This window comes from Elephas maximus, chromosome 5, assembly GCF_024166365.1.
Source record: "Elephas maximus indicus isolate mEleMax1 chromosome 5, mEleMax1 primary haplotype, whole genome shotgun sequence".
In the NCBI taxonomy this organism is placed as follows: domain Eukaryota; kingdom Metazoa; phylum Chordata; class Mammalia; order Proboscidea; family Elephantidae; genus Elephas; species Elephas maximus.
The window spans coordinates 26,233,552-26,249,555 of record NC_064823.1 but is presented as its reverse complement, the minus strand read 5'-3'; the positions used below and the strand labels follow the sequence as shown (position 1 = coordinate 26,249,555).

The following is a 16,004-nucleotide window of genomic DNA, read 5'->3' as shown; positions in this document are numbered from 1 at the left end:
TTCCTGAGAAGGATGCAAAAGTGAGTAACTGAGGTTCAGTGGATTCAAGGAGGTCTCAGTGTCAAATTGAGGAAGGCGCAGTGTTTACCACATGGACCTGAAGGCAGAAGACATGGTGAGTGACCTGGAAGCTTCTGAGATTGCCGGTAAAACACAGGCCAATGAAAAGACCATGAGAGCTAGATTATATCGGGACAATGGCAGTGTAAAATGGTGGATTCCTGCAGCCCAGATGCCTCCACTCTAAAGTTGCCAGAAGAAATACAGGATACCTAGTTCAATTTGAATTGCAGATAGACAATGAATAATTTTTTTAAGGATAAGTAAGTGCCAAGCAATATTTTGTTGTTTATCTGAAACTCAGATTGAACTGGTCATCATATATTTTTATTCGTTACATCTAGCAACCAACCTGGATCATGTTACAAAATCTGCTCCGTAGACCCTAGGTGCTATTATGGGGAGAAGCGGGGAGAGAGGAATTCTTACATGTAACTACATTGAAAATTCAAATTGCCTGGGAAAACAATGAGTTGACCGGGATTTCCTGCAGTGGACTAGATTTTTTTTTTAAGGGGCATGTGGGGGTCCTAGGCTGAAACTAAGTTCAGTTCAGAAAACAAAGAAAATTACAATTTTGTATACATGAGCTCTGTAGTTTGAAACAGTTTATATACGTCCATCTGAACCCCATATCAGAGTCCCTGGGTGGCGCAAATGGTAAAGAGCTCAGCTACTAACTGAAGGGTTGGCGATTCAAGTCCACCAGCCTGGAGATCTACTTCCAAAATATCAGCCACTAAAAACCTATGTAGTACAGTTCTGCTCTGACACAAGTGGGAACTCCATGAGTCAGAAGTGACTCCGTAGCAACTGGTTTGGTTTAGTTTTTTCAAACTTCGTGATAACAGCCCATGAGGTTGTCAGGAGAGCCATCTTTGAAGCTAATGGAAATTAAGATGAAGTTCAGAGGTGCTAAGCAACTTGCCCACGGTCATTACTTCATAACTGGGTGACCGAACCATAGCAGAGTTCACCTACCCACCCTGGGTTTCTTCTTCCGCAAAAGGCCTTTTACCTATGTAGACATATACGAATAACACGCCAAAAAATTATTGGACGAGACATTGTTTACTTTTGGCTGCAGATAACTGATAAATGCTAAGGAGTCTGAGCCATTAAGGAATACAATTCAAGGAAAATTTCATGGGAATTGAACTTTTTGGAGGCCTAGATATAAAATGGCTTGATCTTCAAGGTTCTGTTCAAATGAAATCTTACCAGTTTCTACCACTGCTTGCCAAGAGATTTATTTTTGTTTCTAAGGACTAAAAAAAAAGGACTAGTGATCAGAAAAAAAGAAAGTTTAACCTTCAGAAATTATATTCCTATATTTGAGTTTTTAAAAAAATTTTCTTTTCTCTGGAGGGATATTAATCTCTGGCTACTTGATATCAGCTGAGATCACTGTATTTTTCTCCTTTATTTTGCTCATGTGTGGGCAGCATCTTCATTCATGCGTTTATTCTTATAATAAATATTTATTGATTATGAACCATTGGATCAGGTGCTGTGTTAAGTATTGGGATATAAACATGACCAAAACGGACATGCCTCTTGCTTAAGGAGGTGTATTTTCTGTTCTTTGACTATAAACATCTGAAGATTGGAAGGGACCACTCCATTGATGATGGAAGCCCTTCTGCATCATTCCTGCCAAGTGTTTGTCCATAAGCTTACTACCTCAGCTGATAGAGAACTACCTTCTTCCTGGGGCAATACATTTCAACATCGTATCCCTAGAGTTGTCTATTTTTTAAATAATAAAAAATACAATTATGCATGAAAATTTAAGAAAGAGCATGTGCATATAAAGATAATGAAGGGATAACACAAAGACTACTGTGACAACTCAGTGGGAACACTGGTGACACAAAGAGTGCTTACCAGGAGTGTTGTCTTAGATATCTAGTGTTGCTATAACAGAAATACCACAGGCAGAGGAGTTTAACAAACAGAAATTTGTTCTCTCACAGTCTAGGAGGCCAGCATCCGAATTCAGAGTACCAGCTCCTGGGGAAGACTTTCTTTTTCTGTCAGCTCTGGAGGAAGGTCTTTGTTATCAATCTCCCCCTGGTCTAGGAGCTTATCAGGGCAGGGACGCTGGGTCCAAAGGATTGCTCTGCTCCTGGCGTTTCTTTCTTGGTGATATGAGGTCCCTCTCCTCTCTGCTTGGTTCTCTCTTTTGTATCTCAAAAGTGATCGACCCAAAATAAACCTAATCGTGTAGAGTCTGTCCTGCCTCATTCACATAACTGCCTCTAATCCTGCCTCATTAACATCATAGAGGTTAGGATTTACAATACATAGGATAATCACATCAGATCACAAAATGGTGGACAACCACACAATATAGGGAATCATGGCCTCAACAAGTTGACACACATTTTTGGGAGGCACAATTCAATCCATAACAAGCATTTTGTCTGATAATGAGTCTGACCCAAAAGGAAATCTCTCAATATGCTTGGCTTAAAAATTACAAACATTTGTTGACTCATTTTTAGTGATAAAGGAAATTTTATTTTAGAAACAATTAGTATGACTGTCTTCTTCACTGGAAAAAGAAAGAACAATTGATTTTTCTCCTTTTTTGGTACTTATACCAGAACTTTGTAGGAAAAATGGGTCCAGCTTCACTCTTTCTATAAGTACAAAATAAGGTAAAAAGAATCTGACACTAGATTTCTTCTAGAAGGTGGGTGTTAGAATGATATAAGCATGCTTCAGTGAGAGTTGAGAGTGCCCACTTTGTTAGTATTTTTCCCACATTGGTTAAAAAAAAAAAAAAAGATTGTTTTCAACCAAACTAGAAATAGGGAGACTTACTTTAGACAGAAGGCTTATTGTGGCATTAGATCCTGAAAACTAGCTTGGAGTTGGGAGTCCCTAAGAAGTTCCCACATCCTGTTAGAAAGCTAAACGGTCCAAACACATAAAGAACACATTTGCTAAACAACTCTCACATACATGTTATTCATGCTATCTCCAAAGCCAAATATTTTGCTTCTTTAATGTTGTCACTAGTTTATAAATTTCTAAATCAACAGGCTTAGGCCATGCTTTCTCTTTTATAAAAAGGAAGACATTTAAAATTTCTTCAAATTTACTTGCTCAAGGCACACAAATCTGAGAGAAGACAATCAAAGGTAGAATAATAGGTCCAAAGGTAAGGATAATACTTTTATTATAGTAGAAAGTTCAAGGTGGGCATACACAGCAAGACCTCCTTATTTGGACATATATCTGATACTCATGTACGGTGGAGGCCTCTTGACATTCTCGAAATGAATGAAGAGAGGAATATGTCATAGATTACTCATGGGACACTTTATGATGATATTTTGGGAAACATGACCTGGTTTCTTTATCTCTTTACTACTGATTTATTTATTTAGCCCCCTCCCTCTTCTTAATTTTATTGTGGTTAAAATATATATATATCAAAATTTGCAATCTTAACCATTTTTAAGTGTGCAATGTGACATTAATTACTTTTGTAATGTTGTACTACCATCACCACTATTTCCAAAAGTTTTTCATGGTCCCAAATAGAAACTCTGTACCCATTAAGCAATAACTCCCCATTCCCCCCTCCTCCCAAGCCCTGGTAACCTTTAATCTACTTTCAATCTCTATAAATTTACCTATTCTAGATATCCCACATAACATTTGCTCTTTTGCACCCGGCTTATTTCACTTAGCATGTTTTCAAGTTTCACTCATGTCGTAACATGTTATCAGAACTTCATTCCTTTTTATGGATGAATAATATTATACTACATTTTGTTAATCAATTAATTTGTTGATAGAACTTTGGATTTCTATTTTTGGCTGTTGCGATGATGCTGCCATGAACATTGGTGTACAAGTATCTATTTGGGTCCCTGCTTTCGAGTCTTTTGAGTTTATACCAAGGAGTGGAATTGCTTGGTCATGTGGTAATTCTGTGTTTAACATTTTTTTTTTAATTGTACTTTAGTTGAAAGTTTACAGAGCAAACTAGTTTCTCATGAAACAGCTAGCATGCATATTGGTTTATGACATTGCTTAACAACTTCACGACATGCCAACAGTCTCCCTTCTGGACTTTGGGTTCCCTTTTATCAGCTTTCCTGTCACCTCCTGTCTTCTAGTCCTTGTCCCTGGGCTGGTGTGCCCCTTTATTCTCTTTTTGTCTTATGGGCCTGTCAAGTCCTTGGCCGAAGGGTGAACCACGGGAGTGACTTCATTACTGAGCTAAAAGGGAGTCCGGGGACCATTCTCTTCAGGTTTCTCCATTCTCTGTCAGGCCAGTAAGTTTGGTCTTTTTTTGTGAGCTAGAATTTTATTCTACATTTTTTCCAGCTCTGTCCAGGACCTTCTGTTGTGATCCCTGTCAGAGCAGTCAGTGGTGGTAGCTGAGCACCATCTAGTTGTACTGGACTCAGTCTGGTGGAGGCCGTGGTAGATGTGGTCCATTAGTCCTTTGGACTAATCTTTCCCTTGTATCTTTAGTTTTCTTCATCTTTCTTGCTCCCGAGGGGGTGAGACCAGTGGAGTGGTCTTAGATTGCTGCTCACAGACTTTTAAGACCCCAGACACTACTCACCAAAGCAGAATGTAGAACATTTTCTTTATAAGTTATGTTATACCAATTGAGCTAGATGTTCCCCAGACCACTTTATATTCTTACTACAACTTCTCTTACAGATGAGAAAACAATGTTTTGATAATCAAACTTTCATTTTAATAAAGGATAGCTAACTTATCTTTTGAAAAAAAGAAATAAAGAAATAGAAACTGGATCTTCTTTTTTTTTTTCAACAATGAGGTTACAGAAAACATGTGTCAACTTACTGTACTTTGCAAGAGATTTTTCCCTTATAGTCTTTCAAAGTGTCATAAGTTCATATTACTACTCTCAACCACACAAGACATTTTCTCAAGTTTTTTACTTAGGAAGAATGACCAGATATAAAAATTTGTCCCCAGTCACTGGAAGACTCCCCTAACATGTATCCAAAGTTATTCAAAGCCAATTTCTGGTGCTGCCTGTTAGTTAAAATCAGAAAAACTAAGTAGAATCTAAAAGCATGAGAAGATTCTTAAGCAAACTCAAGTCCGGTTGATCTTAAAATTTAGGCATTTTCCCAACAAATTGTAACTTCATTTCCAAGTATTACTGGAAATATATACATTTGCTCAAGAAACACATTTCAGCCTCCTATCCCTTTCTTGTCTTTTTGAAGGAGTACTCTTATGGGGCCACATATTAATGTTCATGTATTAATTTTCACATATTAGGACCATATTTTGGTTTAGTGAAGCTTTCACTTAACATTCCTTTTGGAATCTGAATATTACTCTCACTTAGGTAATTATTTTTTTCTTTGCCTATAAGATTTTTTTTTTAATGGGTTTTTTGTTTTTATAAGATTTTAATACCCTTTGTTTGCCAACCTTCTACTTCAACTCTTCCAGAATATTAAAGCATGCTTTCATGGTGATAGAGCTCTTCATATTCATCAATGTTTTTGTGTTTCCTCGAAGTGGTGAGTCAGCCTATTCTTTTTTTTTTCTTTGTTTCTCTTGTAGTAGTTCTTCCTCCTTACTTATTCTTGGCACAGTTGTTAGGCAAAAAGGGAACTTGACATATGTCCCAGACCCTTTCATGAAATCATGTTCATTTTATTCAGCTACATCCTTCCCAACTCACGACGTCATACAAAAATTCATTTCCTGCTCCTGGAAAAGGAGCCCACCTTATTGTTCTTCTGCTTACTTCCTTCAGTGGGAATATGAGGGAAGCCCTCCAGAGTTCCTCTGTCAATGGCTCACCCTTGTCTTACCAAAACAGAAATCCCTCTCCTTTCCCTCCCCCCGCCTCTTTTTTTAAATGCTATCTATATCTCAGCAAGAATGTAAAGGTTTTTTTGTTTTGTTTTGTTTTGAATGTAGGATTTCCTTCTGCCCAGTGCTATTATATACAGGTTCCTCATGATCTATGTACAGAAGGAACATGTACATAGATCAAGAGGTAGTTGTCCGAAGAGAAAAATGGGACTCTGTGCATTTAAAGTCAGGAAAGGAGTGCGTCAGGGCTGCACCCTTTCACCATACTTATTCAATCTGTACGCTGAGCAAATAATCCCAGAAGCTGGACTATATGAAGAAGAACCGGGCATCAGGACTGGAGGAAGACTCAGTAACAACCTGCGTTATGCAGATAACACAACCTTGCTTACTGAAAGTGAAGAGGACTTGAAGCACTCACTGACAAAGACCAAAGACCATAGCCTTCAGTACAGATTACACCTCAACATAAAGTGGACAAAAATCCTCACAACTGGACCAAAATGCAACATCATGATAAATGGAGAAAAGAGTGTAGTTGTCAAGGATTTCATTTTATTTGGATCCACAATCAACACCCACGGAAGCAGCAGTCAAGAAATCAGAAGATGCATTCTATTGGGCAAATCTACTGCAAAAGGTCTCTTTAAAGTGCTAAAAAGCTGTCACCTTGATTACTAAGGTGTGCCTGACCCAAGCCATGGTGTTTTCGCCTCATATACATGTGAAAGCTGGGCAACGAATGAGGAAGATCAAAGTAAGAATTGATGCTTTTGAATTACGGCATTGGCAAAGAATATTGAATACACAATGGACTGCCAAAAGAACGAACAAATCTATCTTGGAAGAAGTATAGCCAGAATGCTACTTAGAAGCAAGGATGGCGACATTATGTCTCACATACTTTGGACATGTTATCAGGAGGGATCAGTCTTTGGAGAAGGACCCCATGCTTGGCAAAGTAAAGTGTCTTCGAAAAAGAGGAAGCCCCTCAACAGGATGCATTGACACAGTGGCTATAACAATGGACCCAAGCATAACAAGGATTTTCACGATGGAGCAGGACCAGGCAGTGTTTCGTTCTGCCATACTGACTCGACAACACCTAACAACAACAATGTTGTTATGTAAACAGGAATTTAGCAAAGATTCCAGCCTGAAATTAAGTTGTGCCTACTGAAGCAATCAAATATTTGAGGATATCTTTAGATGACCATTGGGGAAGATATGCTAGAGGTCTATTAGGATGAAGAACAGAGACACCTGGGGGCTGTTTCTCCAGGGAGATTCACCCCCAGGGAGAGAGTAAAAGCAATGGCTTGATCCATGGATGTTGCTTTAAGCCCAGAAAGAAAGGACTGCTCTGATGACAGCATACTTCCTGATACCAGTTTGAGCTCTGGTCCAGCTCTCAAACCACCTTTTTGTGAGGAGAGAGAGAAGATCAATGTGGTAGAGATGAATTAATGAGGACAAACTGAAGTAGAGAAATAAGTTAGGCAATTCCTGGGGTTATTCTAGGCAAGGGACAATGACTATCTGAACTAAGGTATAATAAGACTGGAAGAAAAGGGACAAACTATAGAGATAGAAAGAAGGTAGAATAGGCAAGATCCTGAGAGAAGGGTACAGACTGAAGGAAAGATGGCACGATTCTGTGAGGTGTGTCCCCTGGAGTTGTGCACTCTGATGGTCCTGCAGGAATTCAGAATTATATTCAAGTTTGAATGACTGAATGAATAGTGGCCCATTAACCAGAGTAGGACATATAGGAAACAGCAAGCAGTTTTAGCAGAGAAGACAAAGAGTTCAATTTTGCAAATGTTGAGCGAAATGTATGCACATGTGGAAAAGAACTCCATGTTTAGTAAGTACATATATCTGGAGTCCTCAGCATTTATCTTGTAATTGAATGAGTCTAGGGCTATGGACAGCAATGGGTAGGGCTATGGAAAGATCCCTGGGTAACACTAATATAACACAGGTAGGCTCTGGGAGGTGATACAAGTCAATGAATGTGGTGAGAAGGAGGGACCATTGAAAAAAAGAGGTGTATGGAGCCTGGGAGGGGGATTAATGTTAAAGATATCAATGGAGTAATAACTTTCATGAACGTTGAATTAATAAATAGTGTCAAACATAAATGAGATGACAAAAGAAAAATAAGATACAAAGTGACCATTGGATTTAGCAAATTAGAAGTTACTAGTGGTGTGATACCCTGGTGGTGTAGTGATTAAGAGTTCAGCTGCTAATCAAAAAGTTGGCAGGTCGAATTTACCAGCTGCTTTTGGAAATCCTATGGGGCAGTTCTACTATGTCCTCTAGGGTCCTTATGAGTCAAAACTGACTCAACAGCAATGGGTTATTTAGTGGTGTGATATGGAGCCCTGGTGGCACAGTAATTAAGAGTTTGGCTGCTGATCAAAAAGGTCGGCAGTTCAAATCTTCCAGGTGCTCCTTGGAAACCCCATGGGACACTTCTACCCCATTCTATAGGGTCGCTATGAGTCAGAATCCACTCGACAGCAAAGGGTTTAGTGGTGTGATAAGGGAATGAGAGGGAAGCTGTTAGAAGGTATGATCAATAAGCTTGGCCAGGAAGTGTGAGTTAAAACATTACCCATAAAATAATATGGGGTCTTATTCTCTATACATGCTTAGGTAAATGTGGGAGACAATTGAGCGTGCTTTAAGACGGCAAGAAGTGATGGAGATATTGTTGATATAGGAATTCAAACATTGTTGGGTGATTGGTGTTGTACAGTGGTGGTTTTCAAACTCATCTCGGTTCTCATTGCTACTCAGCAACTCATTTTATTTATTTATTTATCTATTTTTAGGGCTATAAGAGGTATATTTGAGCCAGTGTCCTCCCACTTGCTAGTTTTTATTGCTGTTGTTGTTTTAATATTTTATTGTGTTCTAGGTGAAAGCTTATACAACAAATTAAATTCTCATTCAACAATTAATACACAAATTGTTCTGTGATATTAGTTACAATCCCCATAATGTGTCAGCACTCTGAGCATTTTCACTTAGCCTGCCCTGTTTCCATCCATCCAGTTTCCCTGCCCCTCCTTGCCTTCTCATCTTTGCTTTTGTGTAAATGTTGACCTTTCGTCTCCTATAGTTGATTGTTTAAAGAGGTACATTTCTCAGGAGTGCTATTGCTTATTTTATAGGCCAATCTGTTATTTGGCTGAAAGGTCATCTCTGGCAGTAACTTCTGTTCCAAGTTAAAAGAGTATCTTAGGGTAATATCCTTGAGTGTTCCTCTAGTGCCTATCAGTTCAGTAAGTCTGATCTTTTTTATGAATTTGAATTTTGTTCTACATTTTTCTCCCATGCTAACCAGGACCTTCTACTGTGTCCCTTGTCAGAATGGTCAGTAGTGGTAGCTGGGTACCATCTATTTCTTCTGGTCTCAGGCTAGAAGAGGCTGTGGTTAATGTGGGCCCTTAGTCTTATTGATTGATTTCTTCCTTAAGTCTTCGGTTTCCTTCACTCTCCTTTGCTCCAGACAGAAAGAGACCAATAGGTATATCTTAGATGGCTGTTTGAAAGCTTTTGAAACTCCAGATGCTACTAACCAAATCAGGATGTAGATCAGTATCTTTATGAACTAAGTTATGCCATTTGACCTTGTTGTCCCATGAGACTATAATCCTAAGCCTTCAAACCTAGCAATTCAATTCCACAAGGTGTTTAGATATGTCTAAGAAGTATCTATAACTGTGCCTCCTATATGCTTTACTGTCTATATGAATATATATGCAGGACATGCAAACATATATATACCTATGCTCATACAGCATACATAACTACCTATGTAACCACTCACATATTTTCTGCTTGTTATTACTGTTGTAAAATTGAACGTTAGAGCATTTACCACACTTGCTGTTTATTCTTGCCCTTTATTATCACAGTGTCTTCATTTCCCTTAGCCAAGCTGTGCCGACTTCCTCCATATTGTGTGTTGCCTTTCCCATCACCGGAATTAACGTGTTTGCAGTCCTGGTGGCACAGTGGGTAAGAGCTCATTGGCTAACCAAAATGTTGGCACTCTGAATCCACTAGTCACTTCTTGGAAACCTATGGGGCAGTTCTACTCTGTCCTACAGGGTCACCATGAGTCGGAATCAACTTGATGGCAACAAGTTTGGTTTTGGGTTTGACTATCTAGTAAGTGACTCCCCCTCCTTCTGCCTCCTATTCTTGGTAACTGTCAAAGAACTTTCCGCGACTCGTTTTAGTTTTGCTACTCTCTTCTGTCTCTCTGTTTCCTAATGGCAATTTCATATTTTCCTCAACTTCCTTAAACCCTGGACCTCACCTCACCTCTACCCTCTCACTTTCTGTGGATGTCTTTACCTAATACTTCACAAAGAAAATAAAAGACATCAGGTAGGAGTCTGCTATCCTCTGCTTGAATGTGTGTGGAGCATAGAAAATGAGAAAATTTCATCAAAGAAGTGATAGTGGAAGCAGTATCGTGGAGGGAGACACAAGTTTCAGTTACGTTTCAAAAGTAGCAGGAACTTATTACCACAAGGATGGCAATGGGGGTGTTGGAAAGGTCTTTATCATATAAGGAGGGAAGTCAGGAGACAAAAATGAACAGAATTGGGAGAGAGGTCGGCCATGAGCAAGTGCGTTTTAGGGGAAGATAACCAGAGAAGATGAGGATCAGGTACTGGAGGGGATTAAAGTTCTTATTCCTAGATCTCATTCAGGGATTAGACAAGAAGGCCACCAGAGAAAAGCACACATTTCCATGAAGGAATGCAGTCCTAGTTGGGAGTTAGAGGTGCATGTATGAGGGCTGGGAGTGGAAGTGAGAAGGGAAGAAGGGAATGGGAGAAAGAAACCTTTCTTGATCTCTAACCATTAGCAGGTATTCACTTGCAACCTTGAAAATAAAGATCATCTTTTCAGGAAGAAGGAGTCCCTGGGTGGTGCAAACATTAACACGCTTGGCTGCTAAACAAAAGGCTAGAGGTTCATGTCCACCCACAGGTGCCTACAAAGAAAAGCCTGGTGATCTTCTTCCAAAAATTAGCCACTGAAAACCCTTTAGAGCACAGTTCTACTCTGACACACATGGGGTTGCCATGAGACAGCAACTGGTGTGGTTTCAGGAAGAAGTGAGTTTCTTAACAGAAAAATGCACCTATGTGCAGAATAACCCTTTGCTGTCTAGACGATTCTGACTCATAGCTACAGTATGGAGCCCTGGTGGCTCAATGGTTAAGAGCTCAGCTGCTATCCAAAAGATCAGCAGTTCTAATCCACCAGCCACTCCTTGGAAACCCTATGCGACAGTCCTACTCTATCCTATAGTGTCTCTGTGAGCCGGAATTGACTTGAGTGTTGTGGGTTTGCTTTTTTTTTTTGGTTTATATGCAGAATGCACACAGTACCATTTGTTTACAAAACGGAATGAGCAAAAGAGGCCCAGGAGTAATCAGGACATATTATTAAGTGAAAAAAAGGTAGATTAACAAAACAGAAGTGACAGACCGAGGCTTATATAATTGGAGGACCTCCATTAAGAAAAAGATGCAAATATATAAATGTAATTTAAATACAAATATAACCATCTGTTTAGGGGAGATTTTTTTAATCTTCATTAGGAAACCCTGGTGGCATAGTGGTTAAGTGCTACTGCTGCTGACCAAAAAGGCTGGCAGTTTAAATCCAACCGGCACTCCTTGGAAACTCTATGGAGCAGTTCTACTCTGTCCTATAGGGTTGCTATGAGTTGGAAATGACTACAGCAGAGGGTTTAGTGTTTTTTTGGAAGCTTCATTAGCTCCACATTAAATCTGCCTTGACATGGTTTTTATAGTTTTTTCTCTGCTTATCCATATAAGTTTTCTACAATGAGTGTGAGTCACTTTAGAAATAAGAACCAAAGTAGAAATTATTTAATATTTTTATGCTGGCCTTGCTGTCATATACTATAGTTATATATGATGAGTTTTTTTTGTTTTGTTTTTTTTTTGTCATGATTGGTAAAGACTGTTTCTAATCAGGGGGCTACATATCTTAAGAGTTTATTTTGTCACTTACGATGATGCATTTCTAGAAAGTCATCCAGAAATTCCTAACTGGAGCTTATCCTTGAATTTATTTATTTACGCAAAGCACCATAAACAAATACCCTGAAACAAGAGGAAATTCAAAGTTGAACAGCTCCTTTAATCAGTAAAGCCTTGTTTTCTCTTAAAACATGAACATCACTTGTGCTGATTTTGGTAACCCAATTTAAGAGAGTTTAAACATTCTTCCTAATAACACACTCCCCTCCTCACTGTCCTACAGCTGAGGCTGCCTGGTATCATATTTCAGGTTGGAACGTGCCTTTTGCTGACTGGTGTCTTCAGTAATAGGAAGTAACTGGGTGAGAAAAGTTTTATACTGGTTCATTTTATCCTCTTAGCCATCAAGGAAGTAGTGACTGCCTGTAAATGGTTTGGGGACTGTCCCCATAAATTCTTCTTAGTGAACCAGCTATTTAAGGGTGTACTGAGAAAAAATTAGAAAGAAGGTGTTTTCTTACCTTTAGAGAACGTGGGTTTCTGTGACTTGGTATGGTTTCTGGGGTGACCCCTTTTGAATCAGAAGAAGCGTTCCTCTCAATCAGATCCCGGATTTTATTGTCCAGCTCCATGCTTTCACATCTGCCAGGAAGACACAGGAAAGCCATATATTACTAAGGTAATAAAAATTATTCAGGGTATAGTGAGTTTGTGAGTAACATGGAGGTATTACTTGTGTAAGATACTTCTCTAGAATCTTCACATCTCTAATGTCATTTTATTTTCATTAGACCATGTCATCAGAGCACTTTGAAAAAGAGTATTGGAATGTAATTTTCACTTATTTGCACATTCATACAAAGGGATAAAGTATGCTATAGATGAGCTCAGGGATTTTCAAAGTCTGATAACAATAATAGAAATTGAACACCCACAGTGAGCCAGGTGTTTTGCATGCGTTTTCTTATTCATTGGTCATAACAACCCGTTGAAGCGATCACTGTTTTACAGATGAACACATCTGGGCATAGGGAAGTTAAGTAACTTACTAAGTTATATGAGGTCAAACTGCTAATCATTGGCAGGGCCAACACCAAACTCAGATCTGTAGGCTTCTATAGCCCATCTCTTAACCATTTTTGCTGTATGCCTTCAATCAACCCTGAGGACAAATCTCTAAGCAATTGTTTGTCACCAAACAAAAATATTATATTAGAGCTAATTAGTATGTGCGAGCTACTTTAAAGAAAATATAGTTCAATTGCTTCATTTAACTGAGAGCCAGAGTGAATTGCTCAGGGTCACATAATCATTACCTGATAGGTAACGCTGAGATTTAAACCCAATCTTCTGACTCACTGTCCTACAGGGTCACTATGAGATGGAATTAACTCGATGGCAACCGGTTTGGTTTGGTTTTCTTCTGACTCAAGTCCATTTTTCTTTACCATTATACCATATTAGCATGATGGAGAAATTTAATCATTCAAAACACAACTCCAAATAAAAATGCATCCTTTATGTGATTTTTCTCTAGGTAATTTTTTTTGCCTGCCTCATCATTTATCATCTTTTAAAAATAACCCCTTGGATTGAGGAGGGTTTCTTTTCTTTTTCTTAATTTTTTTTTTTTTTTTTTACCAGTTGGGTAAATTGTGATTTTTTAAATTGTTGTAAAAATGCAGATAACACATTTGTCAATTCAACATTTTTCACATGTACAACTCAGTGAGATCTATTGCATCAATCATGTTGTATAATCATTACCAGTATCTTTGTTAAATTTTCCATCCCCATAAATAAAAATTCAATCCTTCATAAACAATAATTCCAGGAGTATTTCTCAAGGTTATCTCCAAGAAAAATAAATATGTAGATGGGGGGTAGGTAACCTAAAAATATGTCTGTGTACCCTGGTGGCATAGTGGTTAAGAGCTGCAGCTGCTAACCAAAAGGTCAGCTGTTCAAATCTACCAGGTGCTCCTTGGAAACCATATGGGGCAATTCTACTCTGTCCTATAGGGTCACTATGAGTTGGAATCAACTATATGGCAACAGGTTTGTTTTGTTTTTTTGTTGTTGTTGTTGCAGACATTGCTTGGGTTTTTTGTCAAACCCACACCCTCTTTGAGAGTGGCTCCCAGAGGTAGAGTCTGACAGCCACATTTGTAGACACTACTTGACCTTGTTTCCATGGTTATAACTGATTGGATAGACAGTAAACCACTGATCCATGCTTGTCAGATGAGATTTTCTTCTGGGTACAGAAAGAGCTGACAATGAAGCAGATGGGTAGAGAAGCAGGGCTGAGAAAGAGTCCTGACAACTTTCTAGTTCTATTGAATAAGCCCTTTCTAAGGCCTAACTGGGGTAGCGATGGTTCACTGGGAGAATTCTCATCTTCCATGTAGGAGACCCAGGTTCTATTCCCAGCCAATGTGCCTCATGCCCAGCCACACCCTATCTGTCAATGGAGGTTTGTGTATTGCTATGATGCTGAACAGCTGTAGTTTCCAGACTAAGACAGGCTAGGAGGAAAGGCCTGATGATGTATTCTTTAAAATCAGCCAATGAAAAATCTCATAGGTCACAACTGTCTGATCTGTATCCGATCATGGGGATGGCACAGGACAGGGAAGAGTTCAGTTCCTTTGTGCACTGGATAGACAAGAATCAGGGCAGAACTTGACAGCAGCTAGTAACAGCAAGGCCTGACTGCCTTCCTGCCCTTGGATTCTATGAACCATCCTATGTCTTTATAATGAATTGGTTCTCTCTCTTTTCAGCTAGTTTTACTTGGTTTCTGATATTTATCATTAAAGATCCCTAAATAATGCAGTTTACCTTCATATTTGTATTCCTTCAGGCTCTGAAATATCTGTACTACATGTCCCACATATGATGCCATCCAAAATATAGGCTACTATGCCTACAGTAAATGCTTCATAGCAGCCCCAAAGATGTCATATGCTTAGCATTGAGTTTGAACCTACCTTCAAGGTTTTCCCCAAAAAAGGAGACTCACAAAATTCCTTGAGTAACTGCCCCAAATCCTCAAATCACATTAATTAAATTCTCAAGTAGCTTTAGAATTGGGTTAGTCTGCAAATGAAGCCCCGAGGAAGCTCTTTGACCTATTCTGAACAAAATTTGCCTGTCAAAATGTCACAAAGATTTGTTGTTACATCCGTTTCTGGTACATGTCTTACTGAACCATTTCCAGCTCCTTCTAGAACGGTTCATTTTGACATGGCCTACTACGGTCTACGCGTCTCAATACTGGCTTCCTTCCTATCTTCCTGACTTCATCTGCTACTCCCTTCCTCCCTGCTCTCTTCCTCTAGCCACGTTTACCCCAGTACTGTTCCTGGAACATGCCAAGCACAGTTCCCACTTCAGGGCCTTTCATTTCCTCTTCTGCTTCATTCATGTCCTGGCTCAAATGTCACTTTATCAGAGAAGGCTCTCCTGACTAACCTATCTGAAATAGCTCTCATACTCCCGTCGCTGTTGTGCGCCATCGAGTCAGTTCCAACTCATAATGACCCTACAGGACAGAAAAGAACTGCCCCATAGGGTTTTCTAGGCTGTAAATCTTTACAGGAGCAGATTGCCAGGTCTTTTCTGCCACAGAGTGGATGGTGGGTTTGAACTGCCAACTTCAGTTAGCAGGTGAGCATTTAACCACTGTGCCACCAGGGGTCCTCTTAGTCCCATTACTAAAAAAAAAAAAAAAAATTTTTTTTTGGTTTTTTAGTTTTTTAAAAACTGTCCCTTAATTGCACTTTATTCTTAAAATTTTTATGATGATAATTTCTTGTTTTTCTGTTTACTGTCCCCCTCTCCCTCCCCACCTGAAGCCATATAAGTGCCATGAAAGAAGGACCTTGACTGTTTTTACTCACTTTCCACTCTGTCCCCTAGCACATAGTGACTGCTCAATAAATATTTGTTATTGGAAAAATGTGACTTCGTGATGAAGTGAAACTTAAAACAACTAATCATTAACTCAAACCTAATCATTAAATTAGATATGTATTTAAAATGTATACACGTAACCTC

At 39.1% G+C, this 16,004-nt stretch overlaps 1 protein-coding gene across 1 annotated transcript in view; it reads right to left on the bottom strand.

Moving 5' to 3' along the window:
* Positions 1 to 16,004, bottom strand: part of TNIP3 (TNFAIP3 interacting protein 3) — a 127,971-nt gene that overhangs the window by 56,481 nt on the left and 55,486 nt on the right. Inside the window, exon 3 of the mRNA XM_049885405.1 lies at positions 12,464 to 12,584. Within this exon, the coding sequence (XP_049741362.1) occupies positions 12,464 to 12,584 (121 nt within the window). The remainder of the gene's footprint in view (positions 1 to 12,463; positions 12,585 to 16,004) is intronic.